The 26,442-nt window shown below is 34.8% G+C and overlaps 1 protein-coding gene across 3 annotated transcripts in view; it reads left to right on the top strand.

The window, feature by feature from the left end:
* FRMD3 (FERM domain containing 3) overlaps positions 1-25,891 on the top strand; it is an 85,446-nt gene extending 59,555 nt beyond the window's left edge. For 2 of the 3 annotated variants that reach the window (XM_087957851.1, XM_087957853.1), the window contains 10 exons: positions 2,623-2,710; positions 3,429-3,517; positions 4,382-4,445; positions 5,814-5,902; positions 6,274-6,348; positions 7,560-7,628; positions 8,719-8,840; positions 10,590-10,730; positions 18,996-19,010; positions 22,178-25,891. In XM_087957851.1, the coding sequence (XP_087813977.1) occupies positions 2,623-2,710; positions 3,429-3,517; positions 4,382-4,445; positions 5,814-5,902; positions 6,274-6,348; positions 7,560-7,628; positions 8,719-8,840; positions 10,590-10,730; positions 18,996-19,010; positions 22,178-22,776 (1,351 nt within the window). In that variant the 3' untranslated portion in view covers positions 22,777-25,891. The remainder of the gene's footprint in view (positions 1-2,622; positions 2,711-3,428; positions 3,518-4,381; positions 4,446-5,813; positions 5,903-6,273; positions 6,349-7,559; positions 7,629-8,718; positions 8,841-10,589; positions 10,731-18,995; positions 19,011-22,177) is intronic. The other variant, XM_087957852.1, reaches the window with a different exon arrangement.
* The last annotated feature ends 551 nt before the right edge of the window (positions 25,892-26,442 follow it).

Below are 26,442 nucleotides of genomic sequence, written 5' to 3'. Positions count from 1 at the left end.
AGGCCCGCAATGGGTCAGGAATATTGCTCGCTTTTTGCCGGTCGTAGCGTCCTTTAAGTTATTGGTCTCCAGAAACATCTGGAACCGATCCATATACATGTCCCAGTCTTCGTTAGCCGGGTCAAATGGAGCGGGTGGTATGGCACCGCTGGACATCTTGCCGTTGTAGGTGCTTCTTCAGCCACGTGCTCTGTTCGTTGCTCTGTAAGTGTTCAGTCAGCTCTGATGTCTCCGTATCCCACCTTCGTCGCCAGTGTTATGTTCTGAGCATGGGCGCAAGGAACGGAGACGAGGCAGTGAACAGTGAACTTCAACTCTTTATTACGATTAAGAAAACAGAGACAAAACCCGGGGCAGCAGCAGCTCTTTTATAGAGCTGGCTGCTGACCCGTTAACCAATGATTTGCGTGCAAACATTTGAATTGTACCCAATGAGAGATGTTCAGCTAATAGCCAATCAGGTTGCTCCGTACGGACCAATCACAGCTCGCTATCCATGGGCCAATCAAAAGTGCAGGATTACGAGCCTGCTTTTCTTGTAAGGTTGACAAGCTTTTATTAAATAGTTTTTATTAGTTCATAAAAGTTTGCTTGCAAGCAAATTTAGTGCAGACTCACGGCAAGCAAATTAGAGAGACTGAGCTAGCCGATGGCAGATAGATAGATCACGGAATGATTCTGTGAGCAACTCAATCTGCCTGCTTTGCCTGATTTTGGGTAAAAGTTGCGCTTTTTTTAAATAAAAAAATCAATATTTACATGCATGGTGTGTTGTGAGTTAATTTTGTGAGTTTGCTTGCTAGCAAATTTTATGACTGAGCTAGCCAATGGCAGATAGATAGATTTCTGAATGAATCTGTGATTCTGTAAGCAACTCAATCTGCCTGCGTGCTTTTGGGTAAAAGTTGCTCTTTTTTATAAAAAAACCAATATTTATATATTTATAATATTTACATACAAGCCATGCCCACCAAGCCACACCCACAAATTAAGCCACACCCACAGAACCAGTTAGTGGTCCCTGGGATCTAAAATTATGAGTTGGTGGTCCCTGGGGTTCAAAAGGTTGGCGACCCCTGCTATAGTTAATGGAATAAGTGAAATTACCAAAGACTAGTAAATGTTGCATGTAACTGAGGCTCCCAAAACAGAATAAATCCTATCTTAATTGGATCCATCAGAATGCCTTTCAACAACATAGTGTACAGTATGTTTTGCATTCAGGAAATCAAAAGCAATGTCACACTAAGTGCTTTATTAATCTGTGTCTATTTCCAAGATTATTGAAAAATGTGCAGATGAAATAAACATATAGGGACCACTGGTGACTGGCAATAGGAGAGATTGGTCCTGAGCAAAAGATATTAATTATGATATCAGTACTCTTTTCACAATTTGTGTGATATTGCTGAGTGCGTAATGTTGCCAGAATGTATATAAACTTGCACTTGTTGTTCAAAAATTGTCTGTGTTTGCAGGATAACAGAAATAATTAAATGCTAATAGCAACAGAACTTAATTTCTGGTTGCCCCAGCTTTTGAATCCTGAGGACTGGGACTGCCTCATTTGCCAACAAGCCAGATCTTGGATGATTAATGTACCTGCTTGCAAAATGCTCTTTTTTCTTACTTAGACCACACTTGGTTGATCCTTAGGAAAGGAGGTGGAAGCTTCAGTAGAAAGTTGTGTGCCAGGTTTTTCACAATTTATTTTTTATACATTGATACAAGTTGATAGCAAAGTGATATTTGCTTCTGGTTGCACAAATTTAACACCTGAAATTTTGGATATGTGGGTAAAGGAGAGAACGAAAGAGGACAATGTCCTCTTTCTGTACTACCCATTCCGTGCCTCAGTTTTATGAATCTTTCATCAATATTCAAGCCAAGCTGGATTATAAAGTTGACATAAACTGTGGAATGTTCTGATGAATGGATTGGCCCCATAGTTTGCCTGCTATTCCCTCTTCAAGGGCTGTTCAATTGAGTCTCTTTTGTTCTGTGCTATATTCAGAGCTAACACCAGAAAATGAGAAGGACAAGTTCCTACACTGAAAAGGTACTATTGGAATTGAGAGATTACATTCTTGACGTTAGCATCCAGGTGTGTCACCAAATTAGTTTACTTGTCCAGGTTGCTTATAGGGTATGTGTGTGAGTACACACACATGCATAGGTAGGTAGGCAGACAGATATGAAAGTGAAGTAGACCATTAAAATACTAACATAGTTTAGTCAAATAAAAAGTAAATATCTTTTCATAGTCTCCTATTTATTTCAAGAACAGGAAAAAATTAACTTAATCTGTAATCTGAGCAATTCTTTTCAGGGAATTTAGGAAGTAAATGGATGGAAATGAAGATTGACACTTGTCCCTTATTATGTTCCAACTGCTTATGTATATTAAAAGATAGAAAATATTTGAATGATACTGGATAGCCCCTGATTAACTGCACAGCTCACTGGAGTCCTGAAATATGTCAACAGGAGATAGGCTTAATCCAAAGGAATTGGTTTCTATGGCAGAGTAGCAGCAGAATCACATGTAAAGTTTCTTATTTCCTATTTAGCCAATATTGTTCATAGTTTACCACAAAGTATTTCTCTTTTCATGATTTCTAGGGGTCAGAGTCCAGCTATTGCTGAATTTAATTTATTATTAAGAGCACATTCTTTAGAAACCTATGGTGTTGATCCTCATCCTTGCAAGGTAAAAAAATAATAATATAAGATTTTTTTTTAAATGTATTTTTTGTTTTCAGCATTGGGTAAACCTCTCTCCTACATGCTTCAGCTTATACAGTTTGCGTAGTTTATTCAGGATAAACAGGCAGACAGACACTTCTAGTGGGGTGGATTGTGCAATTTTTATAACTACAAGAAGCTGGATATATACATTTAATAAAACAATAGAATAAAATATGTAGGAAAATTGATATAGTTTTCATTTATAAGTTTACATTTTTTCAAGCATTTAAATTGCTTTTAAAGGCGAACTCAAAAAGCAGTTTTGCTGTAAAATACATATTTGGTTCTGTTCAAAAGCCATAGTGAGACATAAAGTTCTGTATCAGAAATTGGCATATCTGATTTCAATGCTGACCTCATTCCAATAATATAGCACAAGTGCTTTTTTATCGGTATCAAATTATTTGATGGTGTTCGAAACTGCAGTTTAAAGGCTCAATATACATTTTCTAGTGATGTTTCTTTGGAAGATGGTTAAAAATTTGCAAGTGGAAAGATATATCTAATTGCTTTCATGCCAATGAATCCACTGCAAATATCTCTTTGATCATTTAAAAATCTTCCATTATATTTCACTTTGTAAGTAGAAATGCCTTCATGGAAGGAGGTACTGTATTCTAAAAGTATATATTTCTGGAATAGATCTAATTAATACTCCTTTTTTCCTTAAAATCCTTAAGGATTCAACTGGGACTACAACATTTTTAGGATTCACAGCTACAGGTTTTGTGGTATTCCAGGGAAATAAAAGGATACATTTGCTAAAATGGTAAGAATCTGAATGTTTTTTTTTTGTAGGAAAAACAAGGTTGTAGAATACAGAGAAAATTTTATTTGAGACACTATAGTCCTGTTTGAACATACATTTGACAAGGGAATGGGGTATCTTAAGAGCATGTTTTATTTTTATTTATTTATTTGATTTGTCAATCGCTTACAAGATAATAGGTATAAGTATAAACATAGTTATGAATACATGAAATGGATACATATAAGAAAAATAAAAAGAAACAATAGGACAGGGACGGTAGGCACGTTGGTGCGCTTATGCACCCCTCCTAATGTCTTATTTGATTAATCCTTCGATTTATTCCTAAACAGCTCCAGGTTTGTCTGAGATTAAATCATCCTGGTCAATTATTTAAATTTGACTATAGCATGTCAGATTCAGCCATCTTGTGACAGAAAACAAAAATGAGTCTTTGATTAAGATGAGTGGTCATTTGTGTTGTATGAATAAAGCCAAAAAAAACCTACCGCAAAGTTATCTTATTGCTGGGTCTTAAATATTGGCAATACTAAATATTGAAATATTAAACCTCTTCTGTATCCAATGGTTTGTCATTCAAATGCTTTGGAAATTAGTCGGGTATAAGAAATTTGAAATAGGTGGAGGTTTGTTTTATATAGAAATTTTTCTTCAGATACAAATGTCACCTCTAGGAACAATTGGATATGTTTGGCACAAAATAAATTGTAGGTACATACTGTAGATCCAAACTGAAGTCATATCGTTAAGAAATGAATAAATGATTTTTAGCAGCTTCCTCTCAGTGTTTTTTTCTTAGATATATTTACATAGAAGTATCGGCTACAGTTTGTTTTTCTAATTTAAAAAGCTTTCTTTTAATAGGTCTGATGTCTATAAACTAAAGTTTGAAGGGAAGACATTTTATGTGATTGCAGTTCAGAAAGAGGTTAGAAATTTTGTTTCTTACATGCTGAAAGCTTTTAGTTTTAAAATTAAGTATTACTCATAAAATTAAGTACTTCTTATAAAAATCTTGCTCTTACAAAATAATTCTTTGTCTTAACTATTGGAATAGACTAGTTATGGTAGTAAATGAACAAAAACTTTCCTCAAAATAATATAGTCATTTTTTTTGACAGAAGAGGCTTGGTAAAAAATGCATGTGATATAGATATTATAGACAGATAGATGGATGTCTGTATAATAAGAAAGGTTTGTATATATGAATATATATAGTTAGTTAACATTATAATTTATCATGTTAATATATTTTATTTGGTTTACACTATAAATTGAAAAAAATTGGAAACAAATTTACAGAACTGAAGTCATGCTATAAATATTAATTGTGCAAATTTGTTTGTATTTGTTTTTAAACTTGCATTCCTCAATTATATAATTAATATATAATGAGTTTACATGCTGCCTCTATTCCAAGCTACCTAGGATGATTAATAGTTTTAACATCTAAAATAAACTTTATACAATGTATGGCTAGGTTATTAGACTAATGTTGATCTCTTCAAGAGCAAACACGTAACTTGCAATTTTCTTCATGGCAAATGATCCTGTGGAATTGGGGAAACTCAGTGAGAGATAGCTCAGTAGTTCATTCATGTCTTTTCAATAGTTAATTGATGATTGATGGCCCATTCAATAAGTAATGGAAGGACCACCTGCTTCCAAAAGAAATCATTCAAAAATCAGAAGTTGGATGTTGGGTGAATATGCTCTTTATTGGGAGGGCAGGAATTCTGCTTTAAATATTGGACTTCAGAAAAGTTCTGATCAGTTCTGTCCTTTCTAAAGGCAAATCCGCTCTTAACATTTAAGCTGAACCTTGTGTTCCTACTTCATGTTATTTGAAAAAAAAAACCCATAAAATGTTGTATCATTGAAGTTCTTCTTTTTAAAGAAGAGGGAAAAGTAAAGAGTTCAGGATAAGAAAAAAATTATCCTAGTCATTATTGAACTCATGGCAAAAGTTAGCTTTATAAGGTATATGAGAGCATGATAAGCATTGATTCAGTTGAAGGAGTGTTCCTTTCTCTTCTGTTTGAAATGATAGGAGCCTCAAGGTAACATGAGAAAGTGTACTTCAAAAATAAAACAAACTTGAAGTTTCTTTGTCAGCTATTGGGGACTCAACCAAAAATGGTTGCCAGCCCCCGATGAGACAATCAAGTCTGCAGATAAGTTCACTGTTTAATGTGAAGAAGGTATAGCATTAAATGAAAATCTTGCCTTTAGACTAAAATTGTTAAATTAGTCAATTTTTATTTTCTTTTGTTTATATTTTCCTTAAAATGCTTAGAAAAAGGCTATGTTGTCATTCCATACTTCTACACCAGCAGCTTGCAAGCATCTCTGGAAATGTGGTGTGGAGAATCAGGCTTTTTACAAGTAAGCAGAACAGTATAAATTCATTTTAGTAATATAATACAAATGTATAGATGAGTGAAGAATATTAAGAGATCCTTTTCATGTTAAATCAGCATGTTATAAAGAGAAAATGGCCTTTGATTTATCTGCAGATTATTTGTTGAAAATTCTAACAAATATGAAATGAATGTTAAAGAACTGAGTAGTTTTTGAAGTGGGTAATATGAGGAATACTTTTGAATAATCCAAAATATAAGATTAATTATATTATATTGAAAATTATAAACAATATAGTCAGAGAGATAGAGTACATAGGTATGTCTGTCTATTAGTAAACATTTTTTTCTTCTTAAAAATTTAACTACTTTTACTTTGTGTTTCTTCCTCTGAAGGTATGCAAAATCAAGCCAAATCAAAACCATGTCCAGCAGCAAAATATTTTTTAAAGGCAGCAGATTTAGATACAGGTAAATAATATTTTGATTCCAACAGGAAGGAATTATAGAGATTAGGTTAGGTTAGATTAGATTAGATGATAGACAGACAGACAGATTCAATAAAAACAAGTTCCTTAAGATTTTAAGCTTATATACAGTTATCTGAGTGTAAATCTCAATGAAAGCTGTAGGTCTGTGTGTACAAATATAAGATTACATCATTTTAGTCTGTGAAAAGGTCCAGACTGTTTTTTTTCAAGTCCTTGCTTTTGATTGTGTTAACATTTTCATAAACTGCTCTGGAAATAGAAAAATAAATAAATGTAGAGAGTATACGACCATCCTATTCACAGGGATTTAAAAATAAGCAGCAATGATTATAATGGGAAGTTATGCCTGATTAAATGTACCTAGAATTACACATGTGAAATAGGTGTGAATAGATCTATTTGAATAGATAAGAACGGATGGTTTTTGGTAGGCAGTACATTAGACAGTTTATTGGTATCAATTTGAGTGGAATTGTTCTTATAAATTGGGACTGAATGAGCCATGGTCCAACGTAAGCCCCAGTTCCATTTGTATATGAACTCAGATTCTCAAAATCACAATGTTAAAAATCAGATAGAAAATCACCAATTTCTTTTAGTATGATTTTTAAAAAAATATTTTTAAAAAGATGGGATAAAATGGATATTATGTCTCTCTCGGGCTTAACAATTTTTTCTGCCTTTTAAAACTCTCTGAACAAACTGACACGCACATATAGAAAAATTTCAGCATTAGCTCTCTGGTGATATCACCAAAAGGTTAGCTTAAATAAGTGAATTTATTAGAAGACTGTTGCCATAATTAAAATGCCAACTCTCTAAGGATAAAATTGCAAACACTCCACAATAATATTTTTTGAATATTCAACTCTGTTTCTAAAGACAAAGTCCCAAAAGTGCTTTTTCAAGAGTCAACTGGACTTTATTCTTTTTCTTTGAAGATATTTCTTGGATGAGAAGTGAAACATCTTCAAAGAAAAACAAGAAAGTGCAGTTGCCTCTTGAAAAAGCACCTTTGGGACAACCATGACCTGGATGACTGAGAATCTCATAGACATCTAAAGGCAAAGCTTTTCTATTACTTGGTATCCTTCCTAATATATGAATTGCTTTAAGTATTTCATTAGTGCACAATAAATAATTTTTTTAATCACACAAAAATTAGTTCTTAACATGTATATTTTGTAACAGTGGAAAAGTTGCAAAAGAAGTTGTTGAAGCAAGTTCAAAGATCCAGAGGGAGCCTCCAGAAGTGCACAGGTACTTTCTGATCTAAAACATTTAAAGAATCTTCTAACATTGACCTATATTACAAATTGAAAAGTTACATAACATACATTTAATTACTGCTTTTCCAGCAATAGTACATTGCTATTGGCTTTTAATATGTAATAGGAGCTGAAGGATTTATGATCATTTGAGGACATTTTTTAGTGTTTCCTGACTTATTCCCTTCAATAAGGGGCAACCTTTTAACTCAAATCCAATTCATCAGATCAGGAAAATCCAAATGTTTTCAAATCATTTTGGTATACAGGTAGTCCTTGACTTATGACCACAACGGAGCCCAAATTTTCTGTTGCTAAACAAGACAGTTGTTAAGTGAGTTTTGCCCCATTTTACAACATTTCTTGCCACAGTTGTTCAGTGAATCTCTGCAGTTGTTAAATTAGTAACATGGCTGTTAAGTGAATCTGGCTTCTCTATTGACTTTGCTTGTCAATTTGCTTATGATCACATAGCAATAGCATTTAGTGCTTTATAGCACTCTCTGAAAGGTTTAAAATGTCAGCATATTACCCCCAACAATCTGGACCCTCATTTTACCAACCTTGGAAAGATAGAGTCAACCTTGAGCCCATCAGGATCAAACTCCAGACTGTGAACAGAATTAGCCTGAATACTGTATTTTAACACTGCGCCACCAATACTCTCTTCCTGGTTCAATGCAACTGTCATTAATATGAACCAATTGCCAAGCATCCAAATTTTGACTATGTGACCATAGGGATGCAACAATCCTAAGTGTGAAAAATGGTCATAGGTAACCTTTTTCAGTGCTGTTGTAACATCAGTCACTAAATGAATGGTTGTAAGTCGAGGATTATCTGTAATAATTGCATAATTTTATTTCACTGATTCAGGTATCACTAGGCATTGACTACAAGAAACAAAAGTAAATAACCTCAAACTGTTCTGCAACATGTTTTGTCCAAACAAATATTCTGAAGAAGATAGCAAGAAGATTCTTTTTTTATATGCCACATAAGTATCTCCATATATGTACATATATATCTACAGCCTAATTTATTATATAGTCAGTAGGATAATTTATCCCCTTTCTTCACAGAACCAACATTACTCAAAGCCGTAGCTCTTATTCTTTAAGCAAACAATTCATAATAAATATGGAACCTTTGCAACCTCTCCATCCATCACCAGATGACCAGGAAGAGGTTATTTCTGATGAAGGCAAGTCGAAGCTAAGAGGCTCCCCCTGTTTTTATTTTTTATAAAGCACATCAATAAAGTTCAATAGCAATCAATTGCGTTTATATGTTTGAAAAGTTATTTTCATTCATGTAACTAAGAAACTTGCTGGACAATTGTTGATATGTTGCCTGTGAAAGTGCGTTTGGGGCAGTTTTAAATTATTGCAAAATATTATTTAATTATAGAATACTAGATGTTTATTAAAAAGAGTGGAAACTGATTCATCTTGATCATAAATTAGATTTTCCATTTAATAGAAGGGGGTTCATTCTGAGACATCAAATTTTCACAACTTCTCTTTGCCTGGTAGCTATTGAACTAAACTCTGTATCATGTAAGTCATCTTAGGATAGATTATTATTGTTCATTATTATTGTTTTTTCCTTAAAACATTTTAGGAAATAATGCCATGGGATGGGACGATGTCCCAACATATTCTACCATTTCTAAGTAGAAAATATACAAATACACCTCCATCTCAAGTAGTCAAGGACACTTTTAGATACCGTGTTTCTCCAACAATACGGCCTCCCCCAATAGGAAGTCCCAGCATGCTTTATAGGCATAAAATCAAATTAAGCCCCTCCCCCCAAATTAAGGCCTATATTAAACATGCGAAATGGGGGGAAATGGCAGGGGGGCTGACTGTTAGGAAGTACTTTTGTTGCATACCCGGAGGTGCTGCCTGCGTTGACCTCGGCGTTGGTGGGGCACTTCGTCTCGGGAGACCTTCTGCCATAGTTGCTTTCCCTTCTCCCTGTACTGCCGTGGCATTTAAAGCAACGCCACGGCGTTTGGCGCAGCCATGCGCGGCCAGCCAGGGCTCCTCCCTGCAATTGGAGCCCGGCGGAGACACTCGGCTTCAGGTGCTCCTGTCGCCGCTTTCCCGGCTCTGCCCAGCCCGCATGGCTCTGGCACGGCCCTGGCAGGATGAGGGGAGGGTCCGGCAGGGAGGCGCTTGCTGCCTTGGCAAAAGTTCCGCCGCCGGGCAGGAGGGCCCGCCTGTCAGCTGTGCTGGGCGCTCCAGGCGAAGCTCTTCACGTTCTGCCCGGCGCCAAGCAGGGATGGCGGCTGGGCGCTTCTCCCAGGGTGGGCCGATCCTGCGCTGCGGCCCTGGGAGATTCGCCTCCCCACATGGGGTTGGGTTGCCCTCTCGGGCAGGGGAGTCTTTGTTGTACTGGTAGTAGGGTGTCGTTTTTAAAAGAATTGGCTTTGCCTTTGAAGGCGAAGGGAAGGCGGCGACAGGAGTGCCTGAAGCTGAGTGTCTCTGCCAGGCTCCGGTTGCAGGGAGGAGCCCTGGCTGGCCGCGCATGCCTGCGCCAAATGCTGCGGCATTGCTCTAAACGTCGTGGCAGCACGGGGAGAAGGGAAAGCAACAGTGACGGAAGGTTTCCCGATACGAATTGCCCCACCAACGCTGAGGTCAACATCCAAGCTATTGCCGCCCGCCTGCCCAAGGATGTAAGTGGGGAGAATTAAGTCACCCCCGAAAAGACGGCCTAGCCATTTTTCGGGGGTAAAAAAAAAAAAAAAAGGCCCGGCCTTATTTTGTGAGAAACATGGTAGAAGTTCACGTAACTGAATTCTGTCACTCAACATTGCACCTGGGAAGGTCTCCTTAGCTACATGTTCTTAATTCTTCATTGGTTTTCTTTGGCAGTGTGACTGAGAAGCTCTTAATGTAGCATCTTTTCTGTAATGGCTGCTGCTATTTTTATACCCTGTCAGGGGAAGATCCTGCTATCAGTCCCCATCTGGTGCAGCATGATCCTATCCCTGTACTTCCTGGAGGCCTTACAACTTGGAAATCTGGCTCTTTCTCCATTCCGCGTGATACTCCCTCCCGTATTCGTGCCCCCAGATCTCTTGGTGAGTGTTGATATGTGTGTCTGTACATGTGGTGTGGTGTGGCTGTCAAGATTTCCTATTCAGGAACTCAGTGGCTACCAACTTCTACTAACTTCTCAAAGAACAATACAGCTAAGTTCTATTGCAAGATGTATAGCTTCCAGTTGGTCAACTGTAATTGACAATACTGAATTAATTATACACCTACATATTCAAATAATTCTACCTGTTCCCTGCATTTTCCTTTTGTCAATCCAAGACCAGCTTTTCCTTTGTTACTCTCCCACTTTAAAAGTATCCTTATATTGTTAGCATTCTGACAATATAAGTATAAAGAGCATTGTCCCCAACATGACAATGAGTTACCACAAACTCTCTGTGGTAACAGCTAAATGCATGTAAGTGCATGTACTATTTTAGTATATTAGTGGAAAAAGGAATATGGTTGACAAAAAATGAAGATTGTGTGAATATAAACCTTCTCACGTGAAGATGATTAAGGTTCAGATTTAAAAGTTTTTAAAAAATGTTTTCTTTTTCATGCAGGTCTTTTATTTATGTCTGGTTACTGTATCACACCTCACTTTTAATCATTTCTTAATCTGGTACAGATGACTAATGCTACATTTAGGTTTTTTACCCATTAAAGTTGTTTTATTATATAAAATTAGTTCTTTCTTTTATTCCTAATCTTAATGCTAATTCCATGCTTGCTTCTAATTTCATACTTAAATTCTTCTACCTATCTTCTTCTACCTATCTTTTTCCCATTAGTTTTCCCATTAGTACAAGTTTACAACCATTTCTATCTTCCTTAATCTTGGAATTTCTGTCTCCATGTGTATATGTTTGTAGTGCTGTTTTCCTCTCAACTTTTTCCTAGCTCTTTGAGCATTTTCTTGTTCCCCAGGTCTTCATCTCTTGTTGCCAGCTAAGCCATTTGCATATGAAAACCTTTTTCATTCCTTTATAGCAGGGGTGTCCAACCTTGGCAACTTTAAGACTTGTGGACTTCAACTCCCAGAATTCCTCAGCCAGCAAAGCTGGCTGAGGAATTCTGGGAGTTGAAGTCCACAAGTCTTAAAGTTGCCAAGGTTGGACACCCCTGCTTTATAGTCTAATAAATGGGCCTTTTTTTTTCTCCCTCCACCCCCATTCACAGGGCATCTCCCTAGGCTGGTTTGTGGTCTATGCCTGGGTTGTTGTTTGTTTGGGTGGCTTCTTTTGCAGACCCTGGCCATTCTCTCCTCCCCTCCTTGCTCCTTGCTTTTGTGTTGGACGCTCTTTGCTCACTTCTCTCCTGTCTTTTGGCTTGACTTCTTTTTCACCAACCCATACACATACTTGATTTCTGGTCCATTTTATGGGCTATGCTCTTCAATGAAAAAGAAAGCGGGGCTGTCCTTAACCTTCTTTCCCAGGCATCGCCATAGCTTAGGATCCCAGGAGGGAGAGTAATGCTTGCTCATTCAAGGTGGTGAGTTCGCTCTTTCACATGACCCCATTCTTCATATGCCTATTTTGCCTTAAATCAACCATCCTCTTCCTTCCCCCTCCCCCCCACAAAATACTGCCCTGTGTAGAGAACCGCAAAAATGACCCCGGAAAAGGAATGCAGGATTTAGCAAAAAATAAGTCCAGGAAAGAAAGAACACATTACAGTGCCTCCATCCTGATACTCTTTGTATAATGTGGAGGAAAGTGAAAGCACTTTCAAGATTATGTTACTATAATCTATATCAATAGAACAGATTTGCAATATTCCTTGTGGAGTCTGTTTCCAGATCTAGCTTACATCTGGCAACCTTCAGAAGGACACACATTTCAGCCCTGGTGAAGACATAACAGGTAGTCTTCGAGTTACGACCACAATTGAGCCCAAAATTTATGTTGTTAAGTGAAACATTTGTTAAGTGAGTTTGCCCCATTTTTCAACTTTTCTTGCCACCATTGTTAAGTGAATCATTGCATATGTTAAGTTAGTAACACAATTGTTAAGCGAATCTGGATTCCCCATTGGCTTTGCTTGTCAGAAGGTCGCAAAAGTGGATCATGTGTCCCCAGGACACTGTAACCATCATAAATGCAAACTAGTTGCTAAGCATCTGAATTTTGATCATGTGACCATGGGGATGCTCCCCACGGTCATAAGTGTGAAAAATGGTCCTAAGTCACTTTTTTCAGTGCCATTGACTTTGAATGGTCACTAAATAAACTGTTGTAAGTCGAGGATTACTTGTACAATACTGCCATGTTTTTGTAACCTGTGGAAATATGAAACATAAAATCATTGCATCAGACTAGAGGAATATAGACCGTGCTTGTCCAAATCATCAAACATTTTATTAAGGCTTCCTTCTTTCTTGGCTTTGGATGGATTATTGGCTTTGTGAAATAAAACGGTATTGGTAATACTCTGTGGGAATTGGGAATAGTCTGTGTATTTGATGTTGTCTTCTGCAGTTGTATTTATTTCTGCAGTCTGAGTATTAAATTGTGTATTAATTGCCAATACTTTTTCTCCTCATCATGAGATTTATGTAGCGCCCCTTGTTTCAAAACTTTGAACCAAGATAATTCCTGTGAATATTGCCATCATGTGTCTCTTGGAATTGCCTTCGATTGCTCTGATCTCTTGTTTCTTATAAAAGATTTTTTTCTGTGGAGAGGACTTAACACACTCCTTTGGATTTATATGGCAGTGTGTTCTAATGCAGTTTTCTCCTCAGATCACTTTTGATTTTGTAGGTACACTGGAATTGTCGTGTTGTAGCAGACTGCCCACCTCCGTCCCTAAATGATGCAGTTAAATGAGTCATGCCTGATTTTGCAACCATTTTTGTCACAGTTGTTAAGTGAATATGGATTCTCCCATTGACTTTGCCTGTCAGAAGCTGGCTGAGAATGTCAAACATGTTGATCACGTGACCCCCAGGATGCTGCATCTGTTGTAAAAGGAATCTGGTAGCCAAGTGCTTGGACTGTGTTCACATTGCCATGGGGACACTACAGCACTCGTAAGTGAGAAAGCTAGTCATAAATCACTCTTTTCAGTTAGTCAACCTTGGGGACAATACCAGAAGATCAACTGTTGGTCCAAAGGATTACTGTCTACTGTGTATTTAGAATAGTGCAGTTCAATTACCATGAGCAAAAACACTACTACTGTTTCTATTTTGTAACTCCTAGATGTGTGCAAGGTTTTACTACAATAGCAGATATAGAAGCAGCAACATCAGGGCCAGGCTTCATGTCCAAACTTGCCAATAAATCTTAGTCATTTGGTTCTGAATTAAAGTCTTTTTTACATCTGGGAGAAGATTCCTAGCCACAATTTGGCTACATTAGATTATTGTTTACCCCAGTGCAAAGAAGTCAGAGGCTTTCTATATCTGTGCTCTAGGATTCAAACTCTGGGTTTCTTCTTCCCGCTTTTATGAATGAAAACTCAGTGGGATTGGAACTAAGACAAAATGCCTCTCAGGCTTGGAAACTACCGGAACCCATCCTGCCAAGTTCAATATTTATACCTTCAACTTTTACAGTCATTAGACTGAATTAAACAAGATTATCTCTACAGATAATTAAAAGTGTAGGTTCAAATTTAGAAAACAAAATAAATCTCCATATAAAAATCATAATGACTTAGTTTGACTCATATATATATATATGTGTGTGTGTGTATATATATATATACACACATACATACATACATATATACACATATATACATATACATACACACACACACACACACACACACAAACTTTTATGTCTGCTGCTTTGGTAGTCTGCATTACAATGCAGTAAACAGTTGAAGTGCTTAGACTAGTATATATAGTGCAGCTGTTAATTAACAACTGTTAAGGGAACAGTTGGCATTTGCAGTTAATTACTTTGTGTATTATAAGCCAGTTGGAAGGGTTTAAAAATAGATACTCACTCTGTGCTCTAGTAGGCTATTTCTATTGGCCGAATTAGAAGCTGTTATTTGATTCATTCAGCTGGACTCTTCCAAGCTGGACACAGTGGAAACTTGGTAAAGGTCACAGCTGGTATGGGTGGCTAGTTCATTAAAGCTGAAATAGAAAATACATCTTTTAGTCAATATGGTGAAATGCCTAGTAAAAATCCATACTCGGAGGAGTATCCATTTGCGAATGGTTAACCACTGTAGTAAAGATGTGTGCATTCGTCTGCTGAGGCATGGCTCAAGGATCACAGCTAAAAGTGCTGGTAAGTTCATTTTTGCCTAGCTTATTTAAATATTTCAAAAGATGATGCCCCCCTTTCTTCTGATATTTTTGTATATTAATAAGGGTCAATACATAGGGAATAGAAAATTATAGCACTGGGATTTCAAAAGAGCAAACAAAGAACAGCTGGGGAAGCTGAGGCTAGGATAACATAGGAAAAGCAAAGCATTCAGTGAGGAATGTCCTTCTAACAGATGGAGTTCAATTGTACATTGAGTTATCATTTAGCCAAGTACTTAATACACTGAGGAAAATGTACATTTAGTTTTTATCATCTTTGAAGTAGATGCATGGCATGTATGAATCTATGAATTATAGATAGTACAATTCCATGACACTTAAAACTTATAGATATCCTTAGGGAATCATTATGCCCAAGTACCCTCACAAAAACTATGTTAAATTGAAAAAAAAAGTGATACTTCAGCTGAGGAAGACCAAAGGGATTATACTCAGAAATGTTATTGCCTATTTTTATTACTGATAGGGAAGCTTTCTGAAATAAATTCTAGGACATCTTTCTTTCAGGAAAGTGAGAATACATCTGGCAGTGGTCCTCAAACTATGGCTCAGGATCCTCTTGAGTCACCAACAGTTCTCAAACAGGGTATTTAAGATCTCAAATATTTTTAAAAACCTGACCAGAGTTGTGGAAAGTGGGACTGTGGTCAAAACCTTGGTAGAATTATGCTTCTCATTTTGTTTCTGGAAGCACAAAATGGGTGGCTGTGCTACCTCATAGTTTCCGATTACTGGAAAATTTAATTATTAAAAGTAAATGGTATATTTATTTCTTGTTCATCTATAATCCCAGTAAAAGCATTTATCAACTGATTCAGAATTAGGCAGCACAGGCAGTTATATGTGTTTTTAGAACATCACATGTCACACCTTTGCTCTGCAAGATGCATTGGTTGCCAGTTTGCTTCTGGATCCACTCAGGGTACTGGTTTTAATATGTAATGCCCTTCATTGCATGGGACCAGGTTATCTGAGGAACTGCCTCTCCCAGACTAGCCTATCCCAGTAGATCTGGCAAAAAGGCATGTGATGGTTACCACCTACAAGAGACTTAGATTTGGTGGGTCCAGGGAGGCAGGCCCCACTTCTCTACTGTGGCACAGCCTTGTAGAACACTCTCCTTCTTTGAAGGTTAAGTTGGCTCCATTCCTTTTGATGTTCTGTAAATTGTTCTGGTTATGTCATCAGGCCTGGGGATACCTCAGAACATGAGGATATGTTCAAATGGCTATACTAGTGAGGTGGATATACTCATTCTCTCCATGCTTGCGATATGTATATTTTGATTTTAATTGTGAACATTTATTTTTACATATTTACTTTATATGATTGTTTTTATATACAATATGTGACATTTTATTTGATTATTATATGGTGCCCAGAGTCACATTTGGTGAGATGGATTATCATCTAAATCTGATTAATAAAAGAAACAAAACAAACAAATAAATAAATATATTTCGATCATGGGAAGGGTGCTAAATAAAATATCATTTTAAGGCACTGCGGTTCTTCAGAATTTGAGAACCTCTGCTGTATTAGTCTTTTGCAAATAGAATTCCTAATGCTAAAAATGAAGGTATTTTCACAAAAATATTTTCACTTCAATAAAATAAAATTACATTAACAACTATCATTTTAATACTATCTGAAGTATCAACATTGTAAATATTTTAAGCATGTTTTTAATGGAAATCAGGCTATTTTACTATAAATCAATTTTATAGTAATAGATTAAAATTAATAAAAAATAAATCACCAGTAATGTAAAAATACAATATAGAGACAGTACGTTGTAACAACCACTTATAAAGGCAGACAACAAACATAGCACAAAAACAGTTCTTAGTCCTTTCCCAATGTCTTTATGCATTTAGTGCTGGTTCTGTTGTAATGGTATTCTATAGATCACTCACCAACATTGAAGAGGTTCTGTTCTTTTTACAGAATTTCTGTATTTCAGCCAATATAAACATTTGAAATAGATTCTCAGATACCAAGCTGAGTGTTGGGGATGAATAGAATACATGGGAAGACATTCTGACATGTATCCAGGACCCAATATTCCTATGTCGAGATGATGAAGGAGCTGATAGGGGCTAAATATAACCTGCAGGGAATAGTATCACAAAATTATCTAATACTCATGGGTCATTTGAAGGACTACATTATTTGGTTTCCTTTTAGAAACTTGCTCTTTTTAGAATCTTAATTGTCAAGTTTTATGGCATACACCTAATTACTTGAGAGCTACTTCTCTGTGGTAACACCCCATTCATTTCACTACAATATACTAATACAGAAATAAGGTGGGTGAGACTTATCACATCAAGATCTGGCACACAGTGCACTACTTTCATAGAATTACCTTATTAATATGTGTGACATAGTGATGTAAGATTTCAGCTTCAACATTATTAGCAATACTTATGCTCAATGATCTTGTTTACAGAGATGCTACAAACTACCTTGATACACTGAGTCCCCCTCCTCCCCAAAGTTTGTGAAGGGCAGTGAGGCTTTATGCCTGGAATAAGATGTGAAGATTGATTTATGCAATTTAACAAAATATTGAAAAATGTATGCATAGTGAGAAAGCTTACAGAATTTTGTTGATTGAGAAAAACTTATGATGAAGTCAGCAGCCTAGAATTATGAGATATCTTGCAGAAATATTGAACTGAATATTGGTTGATGTATATGATAAGAACAGTAAATGGTGGAAGTAAAACAAATAGAATCAATGAAACACTAGTGAATGGTTCAACATTGAATAATGAATAAGGCAAAATGTATAATATTCTTTTGATTATTCAATCCATTTATATTTAAATGTATAATAAATGTTTGTGATATTAGACATATGTTGAATGGAAACATGAATAGCATTTGAGCCATGGTGGTGCAGTGATTAGACTGTGGTACTGCAGCCAGCAGTTTGGCAGTTCGAATCTCACCGGCTCAAGTTTGACTCAGCTTTCCATCCTTCTGAGGTCAGTAAAATGAGGACCTAGATTGTAGTTAGGGGCAATATGCTGACTCTGTAAACCACTTAGAGAGGGATGTAAAGCATTGTAAAGTGGTGTATAAGTTTAGGTGCTATTGCTATTTTAATGCAGCTGGTGACATGCTGTAAATGTTAGCTAGTGAACCAAAGTAATGGATCTGAAACTTAATATATCAAAGGCTAAGTAGCTGAATTTGACAAAATTAAGTGAACAAAATTAAGTGAATTAAAGTTGCGCATAGAAAAAAAGAGCAATAGGATACATGGATGAACATGTATCTTGGCAGATTGTTTACTAAAGATGGGGAAAGAATTAAGGCAGTAAAAAAGTAAGAACAATAGTAAAAAATATGTTGTGCAGAACAAATGACAAAAGAAGTTAAAACAGTACAATTTGTTCTATGTAAATAAGAGAGTATGTTAAAAGAAATATAAAAGTAAATTATATTCAGTAGCAACAAGTAACTTAAGTGTTAAGTATTATAAAACAAGAATAGGGTAAAATATAAACACATGCTGAATGGTGAATCACCAATATGAAGGAAATATTTTGAGAAGTTTTGGTCCTGTACATCAGGGGTGTCAAATTGGCGGCCTGTGGGCTGGATGTGTCACGTGCCACCCCAGCTCCACGAAGGGAGAAAATGTCACGATAACACCACATGACGGCAACATGACATTGCGAGTTTGACACCTATGCTGTAGATAGAATGAATGACGATTGAATTCCAAAAGAAATATATTAGAGACGACTGGGTTGAGAGGAAAACCCTGAATAGATGGAATTGATGAAATCTTTAAAAAATATAGAGGTGAGATATTACAGTATAAAAAATAAATGTAGTGTATGTTTGCTGGGATAAAAAAAATATGAAGTATAATGAATGATAATGATATAAATCAGATTCCTTTATTTTCCTCTTATCTCCTCTATATAATTTATTTTGCTTACTATCTCTTATTCTTTTTCTGGATTTTTCAAAACATTGCTTAACCCAAAAGAGAATAGCGTGATGGGTATGTATGTATGCAAAATTTTCTGTGAGCATGTGCATGCAGAGAAATTAAATTTAGGACTGCAGCCATTTTGAGACCATTTTTACTAAACTTTATTAAAGAGCCCTTTGAAAGCATTTTGAGCTTTTGTCCTCCATATTTGTATGTGACGAAAATGCAATTTAAATGAATTTATATTATGTTTTAAAATCATGTCCATACTGAAAAAGCGGTCTTGTTCCATTTTAATTTTGTACTATGTTGTATTAATGTGCTCTGTATGCACTATACTTTTAATCTTTTGTCTTTATCATCATCATTACCACCACTATCATCATCACCATCACCATTATTGTGGTGACATAGCTAAAGTAAAAGAAAAAATCAATTTTGTATGGTGGCAATGAATGTAACATGAGAGAATATTCTGATATAATCTTTTAAAACGTAGCTTTCTCCAGTAGGCAATAAGCTGCCCAATTTTCTATTTTATCAAATTCTATGCAATACATATTCACACACCTTTTCAAGTATGAAGTAATAAAGAATAAAACTGATCAACTGAAAACTAAATACTAGATCTGACACAATCATAATTCATGCTTTTATAAGGGTCATATTTCTAATCTTAATTAATGTTAATAGTTTAGAAATAGCTACTAAAAACTGTAGGAATATTACTTAATCTGAATTTAGGATAGATAGCAAAATGTGTGGTTATATCACTTGAGATTGAAATTTTAAAACTATTAGTTCTCCATTCTTATTAAATTAAAAGATACTTTTTGAAGATATTGAAACAACATTATACCGTCTCTTATTTCTTAATTAATAGAGGTAACATGCAGTGACTGCAAATAATTTTAGATTCCCCCCCCATTAGTATATAATGTTTCCATTCATTCTACAATTATACAACCTATTCTAAAAGATTCTACTGACTATAAAACTGGAACTTTTCCTATTTCTTCTTGCTATATGTTAGGATCAGATTCAGTTGAAGTTATCAGGAGAGTATTTGAAGTAAATTTTCATTTTCCAAGGCAGAGCTGGTAGATGTGTACAGATTATTTTCCTATCCTGATAGTCCATGACAGATATGCCCCCAATATCAGGAGTATTGATTCAGTAAATAACTGACAGCTTTAAATCAGAATAATCTACGTAAAAACTAGTTAATTTATTTCATATAGTAAATCAGATACTGTGTGAGCTTGCAAATATTTAACGGGAGGTGTAAGGGTATGAGGTCTGCAGCTTTACTATTTGTTCTATTTGATTGTTACCAGTTTCTCATCCTGTGTTGTAAATTGTATTTGCAAAATGGTTTGTTGTAGCACTTGTTTTATTTTATATGAAACACATTTTTGTGAATCATTCTCTATCACCTTCAAATAGTGAAAATGTCCTCTTTTCATATGAAGCTTCAATTTTTCCCCAGGCTGTTGATTTTCTCTCTTGTCTTGACTTTGATTGATTGTATTTATTATATGAGCCAGAATGGCTTAGAAATGCCATTAAAATAACAAACAGAATTAACACAAACCTTAACATTCATTGAAACCATGTAACATTTTTTAAAAATAAATAAATAAATCAAATTTGAAATAATTAAAAGGTCTAAGTAAATAAATAGTGTTAAGCCCTCTTCCAAGCTCTTTAATTCCAGTGACGCTTTGTGTTATGAATCTTAACATGAAGAAATGAGAATTAATGTCAAATTATGTGTGGCAGGATCCACAAACAGTGCTGCTAATGATTCAAGTGTCAGAGGAGGTTATTGCCTGTTTCAGCCCTGAAGTAAATATCCTACCATTTCTTTTAGAAGCTTGATACTATGAATGAGGAAGATAACAGAATGATCTAGGGTTACAACAATTAAAGCGGATTTTAAAGCCATAATTGGTTGAATTAAATGCAGTTTTAGTTTATTTTGAATAGATGTACAAAAATCAAGCTAAATCTAATCCAAGGTGAACAGTCTTACAACTGATATTCAAGGGAAAATACTAAATTAAAAACAGATTGTCATAGGTGTGGATATTGCTGATATCTTGAATAAATAAATACATCTGATCACTGAACTCATTGAGTCTGTTGCTGTTTCTTAGCCCAAATTACTTTAGAAGATTTTTGCTATGGAGATAGAATTAGGAAAGTTTCATGTGCACAGTATCTTTAAATTCTAAGTTTAGGCTTATATTCATTCCTATCTGTTCTTTGCATTGAAAAATAAACCTCATTTCAGTTTGCCCACATAAAAAAGTAATTAAATAAAACTGGAGTCTATATGGAGTTGTATAATTTTAGAAGACTGTAGAAAAAAATAGTCTTTATTGCACATTTACTCAGAGACCTCTTTAAAGTTTTCAAAGTCTGGTCACTTTGAAGCTAAATGGCATAAGCATAAATATTAAGGCAGCAAAACATCAATTTCACAGATTATCATTAGATACAAATGTGTATGAATAATCACTTTGTATTCAATTAATATCATTTGCTGTGATTTATGCTATTTGCACACTGCTGTTTACACAAATTGATTCAAATTATACTATTATCTGCATGATTTATATATTAGCATCATAAAGCAAAGATGATACAAATGATGCAATTTGTAATTTAATCATATTAGGAGTAATGAAAAACCTTTTCCAACAGTTAGTTCATTTAATCAAACTGTCTTACATACTATTATGCATTTTGTTACTTATGACATCCTTCTAATATTGATTAATATTGTATCTTGAGAAATAGAATCACATGATTACTACTATTTCTCATCAAGCTGTACTTTCTCATTTACTGCTATCGATAATCTATTAATAGATAATAGATTATGATGCATCCTTCTGCAAACACACATTATGCATGTGTCCGATAATGCAATACAGTATTTATCATGGTTTCAGAATCATGGAATATAGTTCTGTGAACTGATGAGAATGAAATAACTGAAGATTTTCATTTCAGGTGCACAAAATGCAGATTTTTATTTTTAAAAAAAGTGGATTTTTTTTTTAGTAAAATGAATAATAGTATCAAGTTATATTTAACTTGCTGAACTGTAAAGAATTCCCCTTCACTTAATATAAATCAGTTAATGATTAAATTGCAAACAGTTGTTTTGTCTATAGTTTTATCTCCTTGAAATGTAAGTTTGAGAATCTAAAAGTGTTATTTTACAGGAATCCAGCTGCCAAAGGAAGATGATATTTCACTCCCTGTGATATCAAGCTCTCCTACTAAAGAAACAGATGATGGTTCAGATCTTTCGGTTGAGGAGGGTGAGAAAATCAAAGAGGAGCCTTTAACGATTTCAGAATTGATGTACAATCCAAGTACCAGCTTGCTCCCAACTCCTGTTAATGATGAGGAGATAGATCTTCTCTTTCAAACTTCCCCAAGGGTAGAAAATGGGAAAGAAGATACAGATTCATTTGAGGAACTGGAGGCGGATGAAAATGCATTTTTGGTTGCAGAGGAGGAAGAGTTGAAGGAAGCTCGAAAAGCACTTCGGTGGAGCTATGACTTTTTGATGGGTAACTTGAAGATACACTCTGCTGTGAAGAGTTTTTCCAGACTTCTTTTTGTTGGGCTTGGGGTGTTGCTTGTGGTTTTCCCTCTACTACTTGTCCTTTTGGAATCAGATCTTGACATCTCCTTCCTCCATGAAATCCGCCAAACACCAGAATTTCAGCAGTTTCACATTGAATATTACTGTCCTCTCAGACAGTGGATAGCCTGCAAAGTAGACTTCATTAGCCATTTGTTTGGCAGCTCTTAAACATAAAAAATGTGCAAAACTAAGGGCTATATTCAAAACTAGTGAATTTTGGTCAGTATTTAGGTGCTCATAAACATCCTGCAGGTTATCTTCAATTGGTTCTTTATTTTGATAGACAATAACTTCAAAATTCTTACATTTACTTTTCATAATTGAATAATTGATGTAGTAGTGGCCTTTAAGTAACCAAAAAGCAGTCTTTTTTATTTTCTTTCCTGTTTTTATCAGTAATTACTGAAGAGAAACTATCATTTCTATCATATCAAGCTACGATGTCCTAATTTTAAGCATTAACTACAAATAGAAGACGATGCTTTTGAATATATTCCTTAGTAAAACAATATCTACTAACCAATGCCTATATTGCTCGGGTTTTATTATAATTTTGTTTGTTTGATTTTTTCATTTAAAAATATTTTTATGTCTTTACAAATTTTGGTAAATTTTTAGCAAATGCAATTTCTGAAAATATTTAAATGTACAGATGAATAAATGCACAAGGACATATCATGAATTTTTAAAGCATTTTAGCATTTTTAAAAAAACACTAATATTCTTCAAGATATGCACAAGATGAATAATTGGAATGCAAGATAGATATGTCTGATATATGGCAGTGAAAGACTAATTTTTCAATTAACAAGTTTAAGAGGAACTACACATTAGGACAAATCAGGTGAACCATGATTTGCAGGTGAGACTTCCATGAGGGGAGAAGATACTTACTCCTTTCTTTGTACATTGCTTTTTTCTGTATGCACAATCAGAATAGAATATTTGGAAGGGTATTTGCAGAAAAGAATCAGTGGATGCAGAAATGATTATGAATTCTTTCCTGTCCGTTGAACCTGTCCTGCATATTCTTCATATCCCTGCATTAATATTAAGAAGCAGATACATGATCAGTATAATGTATAGTATCACATTACAGAAGTTGTTCTGAAACTAAAGAGTGGGATATAATTTTCTCAAGATGGCAATTTGCATTTTACTTTGATACACTCATGAAAGTTCTTTGAAAAGTAGTGGAAGTATAGTTTTGCAGGAGATTTAGAGATTTTGTTTTAGTGTACATGATTGTAAGTTACAGAGAAATGGTAATTTTTTTTTAAAAAAGATAAAGCTAAGCTTACTAAAATACATAACAATTTAAAAAATTAACCTGTTTCCAAAGATAGAGGAAGTTTCTGTGAAAAACTTCTGTGAATTTCAGACACCTGAAAAAAGTTAGTTTCTGATTATATTCATTATTTTTCATTATGATAAATCTCGGAGTTACAATTCCATGCATTATTTTTAAGCATGCTTTCTTACCAGATGTAAACAATGGATGCACATGATTTATTTATAAAAAGTGTTCTTTTGACAGTGGCGTGTTGTTATCTTTGTTGTCTTGATGGAGATTTTGTGCCTGTGTAACTCCAAACTCTTTTTAGAGGATGTGACTAAAATCTTGTGTATTTAGAGAAGACCAACATTTCCACATGCCCAATTTTCAAATGTAAGGAAGTAGAAGCAGAAGAACTAAACCGAATAGCCAATCTGGATTTCATAAAACAAAATTCACTGTTTCCCTTTCCTAACTACACCAGTAATAGGATGTTTACCCTGAGTCCTATACTTGTTTCCTTTGAAATATGTTTAGATCCTAGTTCCAGATTAATGAGAATAAGATTACAGCCTTTTGTTTCTTGTTCTATTAAAGTTTTAGAATTGCTATCTATTACTACAAATTAATAAAAAAAAAATTTTAAATAATCAAGTAAATGTATGGAGTACTTAAAGTACATTTTAAACTCAGTTTAAAACTTTTAAAATATTTTTTTATTTACATTTCCTATTAAAAATAGTGCAACAAACCTAATCCATATTTCATCTACCTTCTAATATATAAACCTTTCTAACTAATTCCCGTGTAATTCCCATGTGCTTAATTAAAACTCAGATTGTGTTTGTAATTTGTATTAAAAAGAAGTATGCATTGTAGAAGAAATTATGAACTCCTGATTTAAAAAAGTTTGTATTCTGGAGTTCTCACAATTGCTAAGTGCACAAGTTTTAAACTATATTTCTTTTTTTTTATATAATTGATTAGTTGAAAGGCTTGGGTAATTTCCCTTGCATGTATTACATCATCTAAAAAGTAAATTTAAAAGGTTTTTTAGGGCAATGTTTTCAATTAATAGTAAATATATGAAATGTTTTGTGACTGAAACCATTTTATCTTTAATCTGTTTTTGAGCTCTTCCTTAATTACTCCATTGCAAAAAATATTATTTGGTGCATATTTAATCCTTTTTGCAACTTTGAGCTGAATCAAGAATCCAGTCAGGAGGCATCTATTGTTGTTTTCCAAAACCAAAATGACAGTAATCTTAGAGATACATAGTTATAAAAGTAGACTATATAGATATTGCAAATATTATAATAGCAATAAATCCAAACCCTTGTCTTGGTCTGCTGGGTATTTATAAAATACCAAGCTCTTTAATGATAGATTCTGGATTCTAAAATGTAGTCGTCCATGTACTATTGCTCCAAAATCATTAAAAACCTTTATTAGTATTAGTTAATTTGATCTGGGAAAGATTGAATTGTTTGAGGAACTAATTACCTCAGAGAATATGTGCAATAAGGATATGTATACAGTGAATGGCACGTGCATGTACATGAAGGGATAGAGATATATCAATCAAATTGTGAGGGCTTTTTTCTAGATTCTAGACACAGAAATGAGAAAAGACTGAAGAATATGTACATAAACCAGAAGAGTCTTGTCTGCAGAACTGGAAGTAACAGAGATGGCATGTGAAGAGTTCGTAGGTGCAGTATTATGTATTTCTGTTTGTGCTTAGACTATATTGTAGAACTGTACTTGACATATATTTTGTGATTTGTTTAATATTTATAAACAAACTCTGGGAAGAATTAAATAGGGATTATTTCTCTGAAATGCAAATGGGCAAGAATTCCTGGCATGGGTAGGGTGGGAAATGTACCTGTAAACTTGAGCCTTATCTTTGTAAAGTGAATTTAACATTTCTATGTCCACATCTTGATTGTTTTATATGTTAATGTAATGATAAGACTCCCTAATAAAAATATATTGAAAAAAGCCTCCATTTAAGTCTTTTAAGTCTCCTGCTTAAATATATTTAAATATGATATTGCTGAAAAAGAAGACTTATAATCGGTCCTCAGAGTTCTGGTCAATGCAGCCCAATTTCCACCATCTCATGATCACAGTTTGGGATGTATTTACAACAATCAGTATCCCACAGTCACATGATATCACATTTAATGACCCACATAGACTGATGAACAGATGTTATAAGTCAGGCATGGCCCCTTGATGTTTCCCTTTATGACTGAATCATGTAGCAACGGAGTTGATATTCACAATTGGGGTTGATAAGTGTTACATGTATGACACTTTTGTCCACAACAATGAGCCTGTGATGAAGTGTGGACTGAGATATACTGAGTGGTCTTAGATAATCCAGTGAAGTTCCAATGCTGGAATCTACCAGAACTAGGTAAGATTTGAACTTGGGTCACTCCAGCCTTGTTCAACACTTTAAACATACCACATTGGAATTCTTATCTAGTTGGTAAATACCGGTACAAATCAGTGACATAATCTTTATATCCGATGTACTTATGAGA

Source organism: Notechis scutatus, chromosome 2, assembly GCF_049901735.1.
Source record: "Notechis scutatus isolate UNSWTSFEM ecotype Mainland chromosome 2, rNotScu1.2, whole genome shotgun sequence".
NCBI classification, from domain to species: Eukaryota; Metazoa; Chordata; class Lepidosauria; order Squamata; family Elapidae; genus Notechis; species Notechis scutatus.
The sequence above is the reverse complement of the archived record's forward strand: the minus strand, read 5'-3'. Positions and strand labels throughout refer to the sequence as shown.